Source organism: Mobula birostris, chromosome 6, assembly GCF_030028105.1.
Source record: "Mobula birostris isolate sMobBir1 chromosome 6, sMobBir1.hap1, whole genome shotgun sequence".
NCBI classification, from domain to species: domain Eukaryota; kingdom Metazoa; phylum Chordata; class Chondrichthyes; order Myliobatiformes; family Myliobatidae; genus Mobula; species Mobula birostris.
In genome coordinates, this window is record NC_092375.1 from 2,055,804 (window position 1) to 2,071,045 (window position 15,242).

Below are 15,242 nucleotides of genomic sequence, written 5' to 3' on the forward strand. Positions count from 1 at the left end.
ACCTCACTATATGTATCTAAATCCAAGTGAACAAGACCTGGAGCAAGTTCAAATGGGAACAGATCTGCAAGATTTTGTTTGTGAAAGTTAGAACATAAAGTATTCCCTTTTAATATTCCATAACAGACCAATGAATAAGAAAACATGTGAATTTTGTCCCTGTATCTATTAAATTGGATGAAAGGTATCAAGTAAATAGTTTTGCTGGAAACATTAATAATCTTCTGCTCAAAGAACAAAATACCTCCAATCTATCATGAACAGGTCTATGATTAAATACAGAATTACTATACATCATAACACTCTGAAGTTTGATAGTCTCATTGTGCCTAAACATTTTTCTTCTCCAGAACCTCAACATTGTATCTATAGCTCAATGCTTTTCTTCATAACATCCTGTGACCTAAATCACAGCAGTAAGTCTACTTCCAGTCAACCCATAATTACTCACTTGCTTTAAAACCATAAACAAGCCCTTCAGCCCTTAATCTAATGAAATGCAGGAGACGATTATGGGTGATGTGTTGATGGAAATTCAGTCACATCACACAATGCCTTTTATTCACAACAAATAATAGCATTAAAACATTTGGACCCAGAAACCGTCATCAAAGAAACATTTACACTAACAAGAAGAAAACTTGAGAATCCAGTAGCTTTTTGGATTACATTGTAAATCTCCTACTTTCAGAGTTTTCACCACTAGTAGGAATATTTAATGTGCTGATCAAGTAATATCAAGTTTACATGAACGGTAAATACTCACTGAATTCTCCGACAAGAGACACTGATTTTGCTCCTGGGATCCATTCCTTGCAATAAATTCCACCATTAGCCAGTTGGTTGACACCGTAAGATTCGTAGCCACGAGAAAACTTGTCAAGACTTCCTTCATTTGCAACAATTTGTTTTAGCAAATTGTTAAAATTATTGTACCTTTGCAGAAGGAAAAAAGGTAAATTACTGGGTATACCCAACATACGTCAGCAAAAGCAGAGATAAAACAGAAAAGAAAAATTACAAGGAGATGAGAACATTTTTAACCATGTGGATATCGGGACTTGGTCTGAAAAATACCAGAACAGGGTGTGTTGGCAGAGAGAGGATCAGCATCGGGAGCCCAGGAGATCAACCTTCGAAGGATATCCCATTTGAAACAACATATAGTCAGATCTGCACAACTCCACCATATCACCCACTGACTCAGAGAACATCTCCAAGCATTGCAACAGATAACAGTTCGGCAAAGGACACTCAGAACTCTATGGACAAGAGGTAGCCGGATGTGAGTGACGCCATTGATCATGCTCAGACTCAGCAACCAACATTCATATAGTTCCTTATGCTTTTCTGAACCAATGGCATTGTCCCATGTACTCAGATTTAGTCCTGTCTCTCTGTAGCCTATCCAGTACAAATCACATCTTCCTGTGGTGTGGTCACCAAAACTGAACTGGAGATGTGCTTGCACAATACTCCAACTGTGGCCTAACCAGTGTTTTAGAAAGTTGCACCATAACCTTGCTTTTCTTACATTCCATGCCATGGCTGTTAGGGTAAATGGTCCCAAATGTGGCATAATCAGTTTTTATACAGTTGCACCATTATCTCCTTGCTTTTACATTTCCTGCCCTGGCTGTTGAGGTCAATGACTCCACTTGCCTTCTTCAACACCACATCTATCTGTTCAGAAACATTCAGAGATCATCAGACATGTCCACCAAGATTCCCCTGTTCCTCAATGCTTTTTACCATTCTACAATTCATTGTGTATACTCTAGCTTCAACAGTCCTCATAAAATGCATGACCTCACACATACAGCAGAATCTCTCTATAAGACCATAACACACAGGAGCAGAATTAGCCACTTGGCCCATCAAATCCGCTCTGCCATTAATCATGGCGGATCCTTTTTTCCCTCTCCTCATCCCCACTCCCCAGCCTTCTCCCCATAATCTTTGTAGCCATGTCCAATCAAGAACCTATCAATCTCTGCCTAAAATGCACCCAACGACCTGGCCTCCACAGCTGCCTGAGGTAATAAATTCCACAAATTCACCACCCTCTGGCTGAAGACATTTCTCCGCATCTCTGCTTTAAACGGATACCCCTCTACCCCTCTTGTCCTAGACTCCCCACCACGGGAAATATCTTTTCCGTATCTACTCTGTCCAGGTCTTTCAAGATTCGAAAGGTTTCAATGAAATCCCCCCCCCCCCCCCCAATCCTTCTAAATTCCAATAAATACAGACCCAGAGCTATCAAACGTTCCTTGTATGATAACCCTTTCATTCCTGGAATCATCTTTGTGAACTTCCTCTGGACCCTCTCCAATACCAGCACATCTTTTCTAAGATGAGGGGTCCTAAACTGTTCACAATACTCAAGGTGAGACCTCACCAGTGCCTTATAAAGCCTTAGCATCACATCCCTGCTCTTGTATTCTAAACCTCTTGAAATGAATGCTAACATTGCATTTGCTTTCGTCACCATTGACTGTACCTGCAAGTAACCTTTAGGGTGTCCTGCACAAGGGCTCCCAAGTCCCCTTGCATCTCAAATTTTTGGATTTTCTCCCTGTTTAGAAGATAGTCTACACATTTATTTCTACTACCAAAGTGCTTGACCATGCATTTTCCAACATTGTATTTTATTTGCCACTTTCTTGCCCATTCTCCTAATCTAAGTCCTTCTGCATCCTACCTGTTTCCTCAACACTACCTGTCCCTCCACCAATCTTTGTATCATCTGCAAACATGACAACAAAGCCATATATTCCATCAGCTAAACCATCTATATACAGCATAAGAAGAAGTGGTCCCAACATCAACCCCTGCGGAATGCCACTAGTCACTGGCAGCCAACTAGAAAAGGATCCTCTTATTCTCACTCATTGTCTCCTACCAATAAGCCAATGTTTGAACCACGGCAGTAACTTTCCTGTAATACCATGGGCTCTTAACTTGGTAAGCAGCCTCAACTGTGGCACCTTGTCAAAGGACTTCTGAAAGTCTAAATATATAACATCCACTGCATCCCCTTTATCTATCCCACTTGTAATCACCTCAAAGAATTCCAACAGGTTCATCAGGCAGGACTTTTCCTGAAGGAAACCATGCTGTCTTTGTCCTACCTTGTCTTGTGTCACGAAGTCCTCCATAACCTCATCCTTAACAATTGACTCCAACATCTTCCCAACCACCAAGTTCTGGCTAACTGGACTATAATTTTCTTTCTTTCTTCCTCTTTCTTAAACAGTGGAGTGACATTTGCAATTTTCCAGTCCTCTGGCACCATGTTAGAATCCAATGATTTTTGAAAGATCATTACTAATGCCTCATCAATCTCTAGCACTACCTCTTTTAGAACCTTAGGATGCAGTTCATCTAGTCTGGATGACTTATTTACCCTTAGGTCTTTCAGCTTTTTGAGCACTTTCTCCCTTGTACAGGTGTCCCCTGCTTTATAAACGTTCGCTTCACGCCACTTCACTTTTACAAAAGACCTATATTAGTATCTGTTTTCGCTAAACAAAACAGGATATTCGCTTTTACGAAAAAAGACACCCCCTTTAAACTTGTGTTTATCCAGAGAAAGACTACCATGACTGTGAAGCCTTGGGCAGGCAGGTGTGTGCGCATGCATGTACGTGCCGATTTTTTTCTACAAGTCAGTTTTGGCTCAATCTTCCCGATTCTGTTAAGTGAAATTACATTGTACATACATTTTTTCTACTTTATACAGGCTGTGTATTTAGCATGTCATTCCTGCTTTTACTATATGTTAGTGTTACTTTAAAGCTACTTGTTATGATTTGGTAGGTTATTTTCTGGGTCTGGGAACGCTCAAACATTTTTCCCATATAAATTAATGGTAATTGTTTTTTCGTTTTACACCATTTCGGCTTATGAACGGTTTCATAGGAACGCTCTCCCTTCAGATAGCAGGGAAAACGTGTAATTGTAACTGCACTCACTTCTCTTCCCTTGTACCCTTCAACATCTGGCACACTGCAAGTGTCTTCCACTGTGAAGACTGATGCAAAATACTCATTTAGTTCATCTGCCATCTCCTTGGCCCCATTATTGTTTCTCCTGCCTCATTTTTAGTGGTCCTATATCCACTCTCCTATTTTTTTCTTACAAACATGAAAAAGCTTTTACTATCCACCTTGATCTTGTTTTCTAGTTTGCTTTCATATTTCATCTTTACCTCCTAATGGTTCTTTTAGTTGCTCTCAGTAGGTTTTTAATAGCTTCCCAATCCTCTATCTTCCCACTAATTTTTGCTTAGTTGTATGCCTTCTCTTTTGCTTTTACAATAGCTTTGACTTCCCTTGTCAACCACTGTTGTATTGTTTTACCATTTGAGCATTTCTTCTTTTTTGGAATACATCTATCCTGCACCTTCCTAATTTTTCCCCATAAACTCGCACCATTGCTGCTCTGCTGACATCCCTGCCAGCAGCATCTCCTTCCAATTTACTTTGACCAACTCTCCTCTCACACCACCATAATTTCCTTTACTCCACTGAAACACTACTATATCAGACTTTACTTTCTCCCTATCAAATTTCAAGTTGAACTCAACCATATTGTGATCACTTTCTCCTCAGGGCTCCTTTACCTTAAGCTCTCCAATCACCTCCAGTTCATTACGTAACACCCAATCCAGTATTGCTGATTCCCTAGTAGGCTCAATGACACACTGCTCCAAGAAGCCACCTTGTAGGCATTCAACAAACTCACTCTCGAGATCCACTACCAACTTGATTTTCCCAATCAACCTACATGTTGCAATCTCCCATGACAATCATTACATTGCCCTTTTGACTCGCCTTTTCTATTTCCTGTTGTAATCTGGGTCCACATCCCAGCCACTGTTGGGAGTTCTGCACATAACTGCCTTCAGGGTCTTTTTACACTTGCAGTTTATTAACTCAACCCACAAGAATTCAACATCTTCTGATTCTATGTCACATCTTTCTACTGATTTGATGCCATTCTTTATCAGTAGAGCCATGTCACCCCCTCTGCCTACTTTCCTATCCCTCCGATACAACGTGTAACCTTGAACATTCAGCTCCCAACTGCAACCATCTTTCAGCTATGATTCAGTGATGGCTACAATATATCTGGCAATCTGTAATATTTCAAAAAGATCATCCACCTTATTTCTTATATTCCATGTATTGAGATATAACACTTTGAATACTCTGTTACGATTTTGTAACATACCAGCAGCAAGAGATGACAAATTGAGTTGGGTTTTAATATTAGAACCACTATATTTATTTACATCTACTCAAAAATATAGAAAATTAAATAAACTACTTTCTTAAACAGAAGTTAACAGTGTTATGCGTCTATAGCTCCCTTACAGTCAAACTTAGAACCTGTTCTTAATAAATCTTACTCAAGCACAGTCATAAAGTGGCAGTTCAGAGAGTCCCAGTAATTCACGAAATAGGTGAGAGGAGAGACTTGTGGATTCACAATGCAGTGACGAGGCGATCACGATGAATTCCAAAGATTCCACAGCTAGCTAACGAAGAAACGGTTACCAAAGATCCCAGCCGAGGAATACTGTTCTGAAGTCCACAAAGAATGATTTCACAAAGTGCCTGTCACGAAATCCACACCCATGGATCATATGAAGGACAGACACATCTCCACAATGCACAGTCTGTCGCTGATAAACCCAATCCTTTGGGTTTGGGTAAGCATTAGACTGTACCCTTCTCAATCATGAGCTGTTCCCGGATAGCTTGAAACCTGTGATCTTCACTCTCTCTTTCCTCCGAGTCCTTCTCAGCACTATGCCCACATTTCTTTTATACCGTCGGCATACGTCATAAGGTAACACTCACAGAAACGAAACTGTGGACTCCTAGTAAAACAAAACTGGGACACGTATCGCTCACAGTAAACGAAACTATGGACTCCCAGGAAGATGAAACTGTGGACACATAACACGCCCCCCCAAGAGAAAATTTTGATCTGTAAGAGCAAAATTTTGACTACAATCTACAATATGTAGAACAATACGTATACGGTTATCATACAGCACACTACAAACTAATACAACATATTGCAGCGGCATATTCAAATATTAAATTCCACTCCATTATTAAAATAACATTGCAAGTTTAACATCTGGAAAGACAATCGGTAGTTACATTATCTTTGCCTTTAATGTGAGTTATCATGAGATTATACTCTTGCAAAATCAAACTCCAACTCAGCAACCTTCTATTTTTGTTTTTCGGCTTACTCAAGAACACCAATGGATTCTGATCTGTATAAACCACAGGCAACACACATAAAAGTTGCTGGTGAACGCAGCAGGCCAGGCAGCACCTCTAGGAAGAGGTACAGTCGACGTTTTGGGCCGAAACCCTTCTTCAGGACTAACTGAAAGAAGAGCTAGTAAGAAACCACAAGTGGTTTCTCAGCTGTGCAAACATACACATCAAAGTGCTGCAAAGCCAAAATAAGTGATAATAATTCCTTCTCTATAGTGGAATAATTTCTTTGATGCTCATTGAATTTCTTTGAAAAGTAAGCCACAGGATGGCCAACATCATCATAATCATCCCTTTGTAGTAACACTGCTCCTGCAGCTTCATCACTGGCATCCACAGCTATGGAGAATGGCTTGGCAAAATCAGGTGACCTAAGCACAGGTTGGTGACATAAGATAGCTTTCAATTTATCAAATGACTCCCGACAAGGTTCTGTCAAAACAAACTTTTCACCCTTCTTCAGGAGGTTAGTCAATGGGAGAACAACATCAGCTAAGTTCTTACAGAACTTGCTATAATATCCGGCCATTCTCAGGAATCTTCTAAGAGCCCTTTTCCCGGTTGGAATGGGAACCACAGAAATTGTCTGAACTTTTGCCTGAACAGGAACCAACCTGCCTTGACCTACAACATAACCAAGGTAGGTCACAGTGGCATGGCCAAATTCACTCTTAGCTAGGTTAATTGTAAGGTTGGCTTTTGACAGCCTTTCAAACAGTTTTTCCACTGCAGAGATATGGGCTTCCCAGGTGTCATTCCCTGTGACTAAATTATCAATATAGGCATCTGTGTGTTCTAACCCTTGAAATACAGAATGATTCTTTGGAATGCTCCCAGAGCATTTTTCATTCCAAATGGCAGAACGTTGTATTCATACAACCCAGGAGGCATCACAAAGGCAGAAATTTCTCTACCTCTATCCATTAATGGAACACACCAATATCCTTTTAACAGATCAATCTTTGCAAGAAACTTAGCTTTTCCAAGCTTGTCTGCACAATCATCTACTCTAGGAATTGGATAAGCATTAGTTTTTTATTACAACATTCACCTTTCGGTAATCAGTGCAGAATTTGAGACTACCATCTGGTTTAGATACCATGACACAAGGTGAAGAAGGTCTAATAATAGCATTTTCTAACATATACTCAATTTCTTGTTCAGCAAGTTTACATTTTTCAATATTCATATGATATGGATGTTGTTTTATAGGTTTGTTATTACGCACATCTACATCATATAAGGCCACTGTGGTTCTTTTTGGGATATCAGGAAATAAATCCTTAAATTTCATAATTAACTGCTTCATCTGCTGGCGCTGCTGTGGCTGTAAATGAGCCAGTTTCTCATCAATATTTTCCAAACTAGTTGAATTTGTCAATCTGGCTGATATGATGTCCTGTTTAAAATAGGCCTCAGATGGATCAGCTATTAAGTTTCCAGAGAGCTCACATCCATCTTTGTTTACAGCAACCGCTACAGCTGGTTTGTTTTTCATGATACAGCCTAAGCATATTTACGTGACAAAGCTGCGTTGACCTTCGTCTATCTGGTGTTTTGACTATATAGTCCACATCATTAACTCTAGCCACAATTTCATCAGGCCCATGAAACTTAACTTGTCGAGGGTTTGTTTGTACAGGAAACAAAACAAGCACTTTATCTCCTGCAACACACATCAAAGTTGCTGGTGAACGCAGCAGGCCAGGCAGCATCTCTAGGAAGAGGTGCAGTCGACGTTTCAGGCCGAGACCCTTCGTCAGGACTAACTGAAGTAAGAGTGAGTAAGGGATTTGAAAGTGGGAGGGGGAGGGGGAGATCCAAAATGATAGGAGAAGACAGGAGGGGGAGGGATGGAGCCAAGAGCTGGACAGGTGATAGGCAAAAGGGGATACGAGAGGATCATGGGACAGGAGGTCCGGGAAGAAAGACAAGGGGGGGGGGACCCAGAGGATGGGCAAGGGGTATATTCAGAGGGACAGAGGGAGAAAAAGGAGAGTGAGAGAAAGAATGTGTGCATAAAAATAAGTAACAGATGGGGTACGAGGGGGAGGTGGGGCATTAGCGGAAGTTAGAGAAGTCGATGTTCATGCCATCAGGTTGGAGGCTACCCAGACGGAATATAAGGTGTTGTTCCTCCAACCTGAGTGTGGCTTCATCTTTACAGTAAAGGAGGCCATGGATAGACATGTCAGAATGGGAATGGGATGTGGGATGTGGGATTAAAATGTGTGGCCACTGGGAGATCCTGCTTTCTCTGGCGGACAGAGCGTAGATGTTCAGCAAAGCGGTCTCCCAGTCTGCGTCGGGTCTCGACAATATATAAAAGGCCACATCGGGAGCACCGGATGCAGTATATGACCCCAGTCGACTCACAGGTGAAGTGTTGCCTCACCTGGAAGGACTGTTTGGGGCCCTGAATGGTGGTAAGGGAGGAAGTGTAAGGGCATGTGTAGCACTTGTTCTGCCACCTCCCCCTCGTACCCCATCTGTTACTTATTTTTATGCACACATTCTTTCTCTCACTCTCCTTTTTCTCCCTCTGTCCCTCTGAATATACCTCTTGCCCATCCTCTGGGTCCTGCCCCCCACTTGTCTTTCTTCTCGGACCTCCTGTCCCATGATCCTCTCGTATCCCCTTTTGCCTATCACCTGTCCAGCTCTTGGCTCTATCCCTCCCCCTCCTGTCTTCTCCTATCATTTTGGATCTCCCCCTCCCCCTCCAACTTTCAAATCCCTTACTCACTCTTCCTTCAGTTAGTCGTGACAAAGGGTCTCGGCCTGAAACGTCGACTGCACCTCTTCCTACAGATGCTGCCTGGCCTGCTGCGTTCACCAGCAACTTTGATGTGTGTTGCTTGAATTTCCAGCATCTGCAGAATTCCTTTTGTTTGACTTTATCTCCTGGCTTGAATGACCTCATTCTGGCTTGTTAATCATACCAAGTTTTCATTCTTTCCTGAGCTGATTTTAAATTTTCCTTTACTAGGCTACAAGCCCTTTGCAATTTGTCCTTGAACTTCAAAACATAATCTAGCAAATTAACATGCAGTTCATTGTTAACCCACTGTTCCTTTAATATTGCCAAAGGGCCTCGGAACTGGTGACCAAACACAAATTCAAAGGGACTAAAGCTTAGGGACTCTTGTACTACTCCCTTATTGCAAGTGAAAGCAAATGAACTCCCTCATCCCAATCCTTCTCATTTTCAATCCAGGATGTCCTAATCATGGTTTTGAGGGTAGAATGGAATTTCTCCAAGGCCCCTTGGGATTCTGGATGATACGCAGACGACGTAATTTGTTTGGCTCCCAGTTTATAAACTACCTGCTGGAATAATCCTGACATAAAATTACTCCCTTGATCAGACTGAATTTCTTTGGGCAAACCAAAAAAAGTAAAAAACTTTACGAGAGCCTTCGACACAGTTTTGGCTTTTATATTTCTGAGAGGTATTGCCTCTGGATATCTAGATGCTGTACACATGATAGTTAGCAAATACTGATGACCAGCTTTAATCTTTGGCAATGGGCCAACACAATCCACAATAACTTTAGAAAAGGGTTCACCAAATGCAGGAATAGGCTGCAGTGGGGCCACTCGGGTGACCTGATTAGGTTTACCCACAATCTGACAAGTCCTGCAAAATGTTGCAACATCTTTCCTCAAACTAGGCCAGAAGAATTGTTTTAAAACTTTGTTCACAGTTTTATTTACATCTAGATGGCCACCCAAGGGTTTACTATGGGCCAAAGTTAAAATCTCATTCCTATAGGCTTTAGGAACTACAACCTGGTGAACAATTGCCCATTTCTCACTTGCAGGAATATCAGGTGATCTCCACATCCTCATTAACACTCCATCTTTGAAATAAAACCCTACTGGCACTTTATCAATCTCCTCACCTGAGACAGCTCTTTCTCTTAAAGCTTCGATCTCAGGGTCTCTGCTCTGTTCAGCTATAAACTCCTTCCTAGACAGAGATAAATCTTTATTATCAGATTTCATACCTGGATCCTGGTGAAACAATGAAGGCAGAAAAGTCCCTGACAAGTCATCAAAATCTGATTCCCTCTTTGGGCTATCATGAGTAGCCAAATCATGCTGCACAGGACCATCTGCATTGGCATGTCTCTTGGCCCTAGCTTGAGTTACTGCACACGAGGGATAAATGTTAGGGCCTATCTTTGAATCATCATTGATTGGCTTAGTTTTCAGCTGCACTGCAGGAACAACTTTACCACCTGCTAGGTCATTCTTTAACAACAAAGAAACACCTTCTACCAGTAAATTGGGTCGTAGTCCTATTTTAACAAGATGTGAAACTAACTCTGACTTCAAAATTACCTTGTGCAGAGGTACAGGAACAACGTCACACCCAATACCTCGAATAAGATTTACCTCACCAATGGCAGTGTCATCACCAAACTTTAGAACATAAGTGAGTGAGAAGCCCCAGTATCTCGGCAAATTTTCACCGGTACTAGGGTTGACTCTTCCTTTACTGAAACAAACCTATCTGACGTAAAATGAAGGAATTCTTTCCTAACTTGACCAGACATTTTAGCCTTTGGCAGAGCTTCATCAGAATGTTCAGATCCCCGTGGGTTCACAGGTGTTTCAACATTTTGAACACAGGCATCTGGAACTGCCTCCTTTTCCTCCTTTTTCAGAAGGAAACAGTTAGCCGTAACATGACCAGGTTTCCTATAACAGTGACAAGTCGGACCAGAGGGCTTCTCCTTTCATTGTTTCCCTTCATCCTTACCTTCGTCACTGAACCCAGATTTGATATCTGGTTTACCCTGACTATCTATGCTACTCTTTTGGAAGGTCTTACTCGGGGTAAACTTAAATTTGTGGGTTAAGGCAAACTCATCTGCTACTTTAGCAGATTCTTGTAAAGTGGCAGTATCCCTTTCATCCAAATACGTCTTTATGTCATTGTGGGTGCACCTTTTAAAATCTTCAATTAAAACCAACTCTTTCAATTTGTCAAAATCACCACCCACATTTTTCCTCTGCTTCTTCAGCTGCAAACCGTCTCCGTTTCTCTGCTTCCTCAGCCTCAAGCTGTTTTTGTCGTAACTCCAACTCGAGCTGTTGCAGACTTCGCCTATCCTCAGCCTCCATCTTTAATTTTTTCACCTTGAACTGGAGCTCAAGATCACTGGGTTTACTTTCGGGAAACCTTTCTAACACCCCCTCTTCAAACTTCCTCAAAGAAATATAGTGCTCAGCTATTATCCTCTGAATTTGTACCTTTTTCATATCCTGTTTTACCGCAGTAAGTCCCAGCTCCTTAGCAATGGCCAACAAGTTGTCCTTTCTAGCATCCCCTAATGCCTTAGGGTCTGGCGATGCCAGAAATGCCCCAATATTCATTGCTGCTGGTTTCTCCACACAAGTCAATCAAAAGCGTAGTAGCCAATGGGATCGATAATCAATCAATCAATAAGCTCCAATTTTGTTCATTTTGGGGAAAAGCCCCCAATTTTGTTATGATTTCGTAACCTACCAGCAGCAAGAGATAACAAATTGAATCCGGTTTTAATATTTACATCTACTCAAAAATATAGAGAATTAAATAAAATATTTTCTTAAACAGAAGTTAACAGTATTATGCATCTATAGCTCCCTTACAGTCAAATTTCAAACCCGTTCTTAACAAATCTTACTCAAGCACAGTCTTAAAGTGGCAGTTCAGAGAGTCCCAGTAATTCACGGAATAGGTGAGAGGAGAGACTTGTGGATTCACAATGCAGCGACGAGGCGATCACGACGAATTCCAAAGATTCCATGGCTAGCGAACGAAGAAGTGCGAAGATCCCAGCTGAGGAATACGGTTCCAAAGTCCACGAAGAGCGATTTCACAAAGTGACTGTCACGAAATCCACATCCATAGATCATACAACGGACAGACACGTCTCCACAATGCACAGTGTGCCGCTGATTAACCCAAGCCTTTGGGTTTGGGTAAGCATTAGACTTTACCCTTCTTGATCATGAGCTGTTCTCTGATAGCTCAAAGCCTGTAATCTTCACTCTCCCCCTCTTTCCTTCGACTCCTTCTCAGCACTATGCCCACATTTCTTTTATACCGTCGGTATACGTCATAAGGTAACACTCACAGAAATGAACTGTGGACTCCCAGTAGAACAAAACTGGGGACACGTGATGCCCACAGTAAACGAAACTATGGACTCCCAGGAAAACGGAACTGTGGACACGTAACAACTCTAGCTGTTACCCTTTTTGATTCTGCACCCCTAATGCACTGATACTCATCCTGCTGACTGCAAGTTTCTCCTATCAGCTGCCTGCCCTTCCTGGGAGTCTGACTGCACGCTATCTTCGCTTTTTTATCATCTGTCCTATCCTGAGTCCCTTCACTCCAATTCCTACCCCACTGTCAAATTAATTTAAGTACTCCCCAACAGCTCTAACAAACCTGCCCGCGAGAATATTTGTCCCCCTCAGGTTCAGGTGCAACCCGTTACTTTTGTACAGGTCATACCTCCCCCAAAAGAGATTCTAATGATCCAAAAACCTGAAGCCCTGCCCCCTGCACCAGCCATTATCTGCTATTGAACTGCCCTTGTTACCAACTGATCAATATGACTGCTGTCAACGTTGAACCCCCGCCCCCCCCATCAACACCACCACTAACAACCAGTGAGCAACTGATACCTCCTATATTCACACCCATATCATCACCACCACACATAACAGCAACTTGCCTTGGATCTCATGGGCTCGAAACTTTTGGAACAATTTCCCATGTGGAATCTTGTCAAGGGCCTCACTGAAGTTCACATGACTTCATCAACCACCCTGTCTTCATTAGATAGTTAGGTAATATCATGCATAAATTCAAGTGGTCAGAGACATATCCTTGCCTCTCCAAGAGGAGATTAATCTTGCTACTCAGCCTTCCTAGGCTTTTCTCCTTGGAGTGAAGGAGGATGAAAGGTGACTTGATAGAAGTGTACTTAAATGAGAAGAGGCATATACAGAGTGGACAGCCAGAGACTCTTTCCCAGGTTGGAAATGGCTAATAAGAGGGCATTTAATTTTTAGGTGGTTGGAGGAAAGTATAGGAGGGATGTCACAGGCAAGTTGTTTTTTTATTACATGGAGAGTAGTGAATGCAAGAAATCATCTCCCAGGAGCGGAGGAGTAATGATAGAGGCAGATATATTAGAGATATTTAAGAGACTCTTGGAGAGGCACATGGATGATAGAAAAATGGAGAACATTTAGAGTAGGTTAAAAGGTCAGCACAATATTGTGCAGCAAAGGGCCCGTATTCTGCTGTAATGTTCTGTGTTCTCAGAATCATTTCCCTTACACTGACAACAGTCCCACAGCCCTGTAATTACCTGGCTTATACCTGCTGATCTGTTTGAATAAATCATTTCAAACTTTCAAAATGCAATTTCAGAATTTCAGTACCAGGAATTCCATGCCTTTTTTTTTTGCCCCTTTGTTTTTTTTCACATCTTATTTCATAATGAAAATTAACAGCAAACATTGCTGTTTCAAAAAGTAGCTAAACCCAACAACCTCCAGCACACAGAGGGACAAAGTTAAACCAACCACTGCATTCAATGTCAAGTGTGTGTAGTCAACCCCACAACCTCCGGTCTCTCTCTCACACACACGCACCCTGACTGGGGAACGTGTCTCTCTCTCTCTCTCTCTCACACACACACAGCCTGTATGGGGAATGGGAATCTCTCTCTCTCACACACACAGCCAAAGTGGGGAATGGCAATCTCTCTCACTCACACACACACACACACACACACACACACAGCCTGTATGGGGAATGGGAATCTCTCTCACTCACACACACACAGCCTGAATGGCGAATGGGAATCTCTCTCTCACACACACACACAGCCTGAATGGGGAATGGGAATCTCTCTCTCACACACACACACACACCCTGAATGGGGAATGGGAATCTCCCTCTCACACACACACACATAGCCAGCCAGAATGGGGAATGGGAATCTCTCTCTCTCTCTCTCTCACACACACACACACCCTGAATGGGGAATGGGAATCTCTCTCACACACACACAGCCTGAATGGGGAATGGGAATCTCTCTCTCACACACACTCACATATCTTTTATAGATATGTAAAAAGGAAAAGACTGGTAAAGACAAATGTAGGTCCCCTACAGACAGAAACAGGTGAATTGATTATGGGGAGCAAGGACATGGCAGACCAATTGAATAATTACTTTGGTTCTGTCTTCACTAAGGAGGACATAAATAATCTTCCAGAAATAGTAGGGGACAGAGGGTCCAGTGAAATGGAGGAACTGAGCGAAATATATGTTAGTAGGGAAGTGGTGTTGGGTAAATTGAAGGGATTAAAGGCAGTTAAATCCCCAGGGCCAGATGGTCTGCATCCCAGAGTGCTTAAGGAAGTAGCCCAAGAAATAGTGGATGCATTAGTGATAATTTTTCAAAACTCATTAGATTCTGGACTAGTTCCTGAGGATTGGAGGGTGGCTAATGTAACCCCACTTTTTAAAAAAGGAGGGAGAGAGAAACCGGGGAATTATAGACCAGTTAGCCTAACGTCGGTGGTGGGGAAACTGCTGGAGTCAGTTATCAAAGATGTGATAACAGCACATTTGGAAAGTGGTGAAATCATCGGACAAAGTCAGCATGGATTTGTGAAAGGAAAATCATGTCTGACGAATCTCATAGAATTTTTTGAGGATGTAACTAGTAGAGTGGATAGGGGAGAACCAGTGGATGTGGTATATTTGGATTTTCAAAAGGCTTTTGACAAGGTCCCACACAGGAGATTAGTGTGCAAACTTAAAGCACACGGTATTGGGGGTAAGGTATTGATGTGGATAGAGAATTGGTTAGCAGACAGGAAGCAAAGTGTGGGAATAAACGGGACCTTTTC

The 15,242-nt window shown here is 42.0% G+C and overlaps 1 protein-coding gene across 5 annotated transcripts in view; it reads right to left on the reverse strand.

Annotated features, from left to right (window-relative positions):
* Positions 1-15,242, reverse strand: part of gbe1b (glucan (1,4-alpha-), branching enzyme 1b) — a 523,715-nt gene that overhangs the window by 418,978 nt on the left and 89,495 nt on the right. For all 5 annotated transcript variants that reach the window (XM_072259817.1, XM_072259815.1, XM_072259814.1 and 2 more), the window contains exon 2: positions 767-936. In XM_072259817.1, the coding sequence (XP_072115918.1) occupies positions 767-936 (170 nt within the window). The remainder of the gene's footprint in view (positions 1-766; positions 937-15,242) is intronic.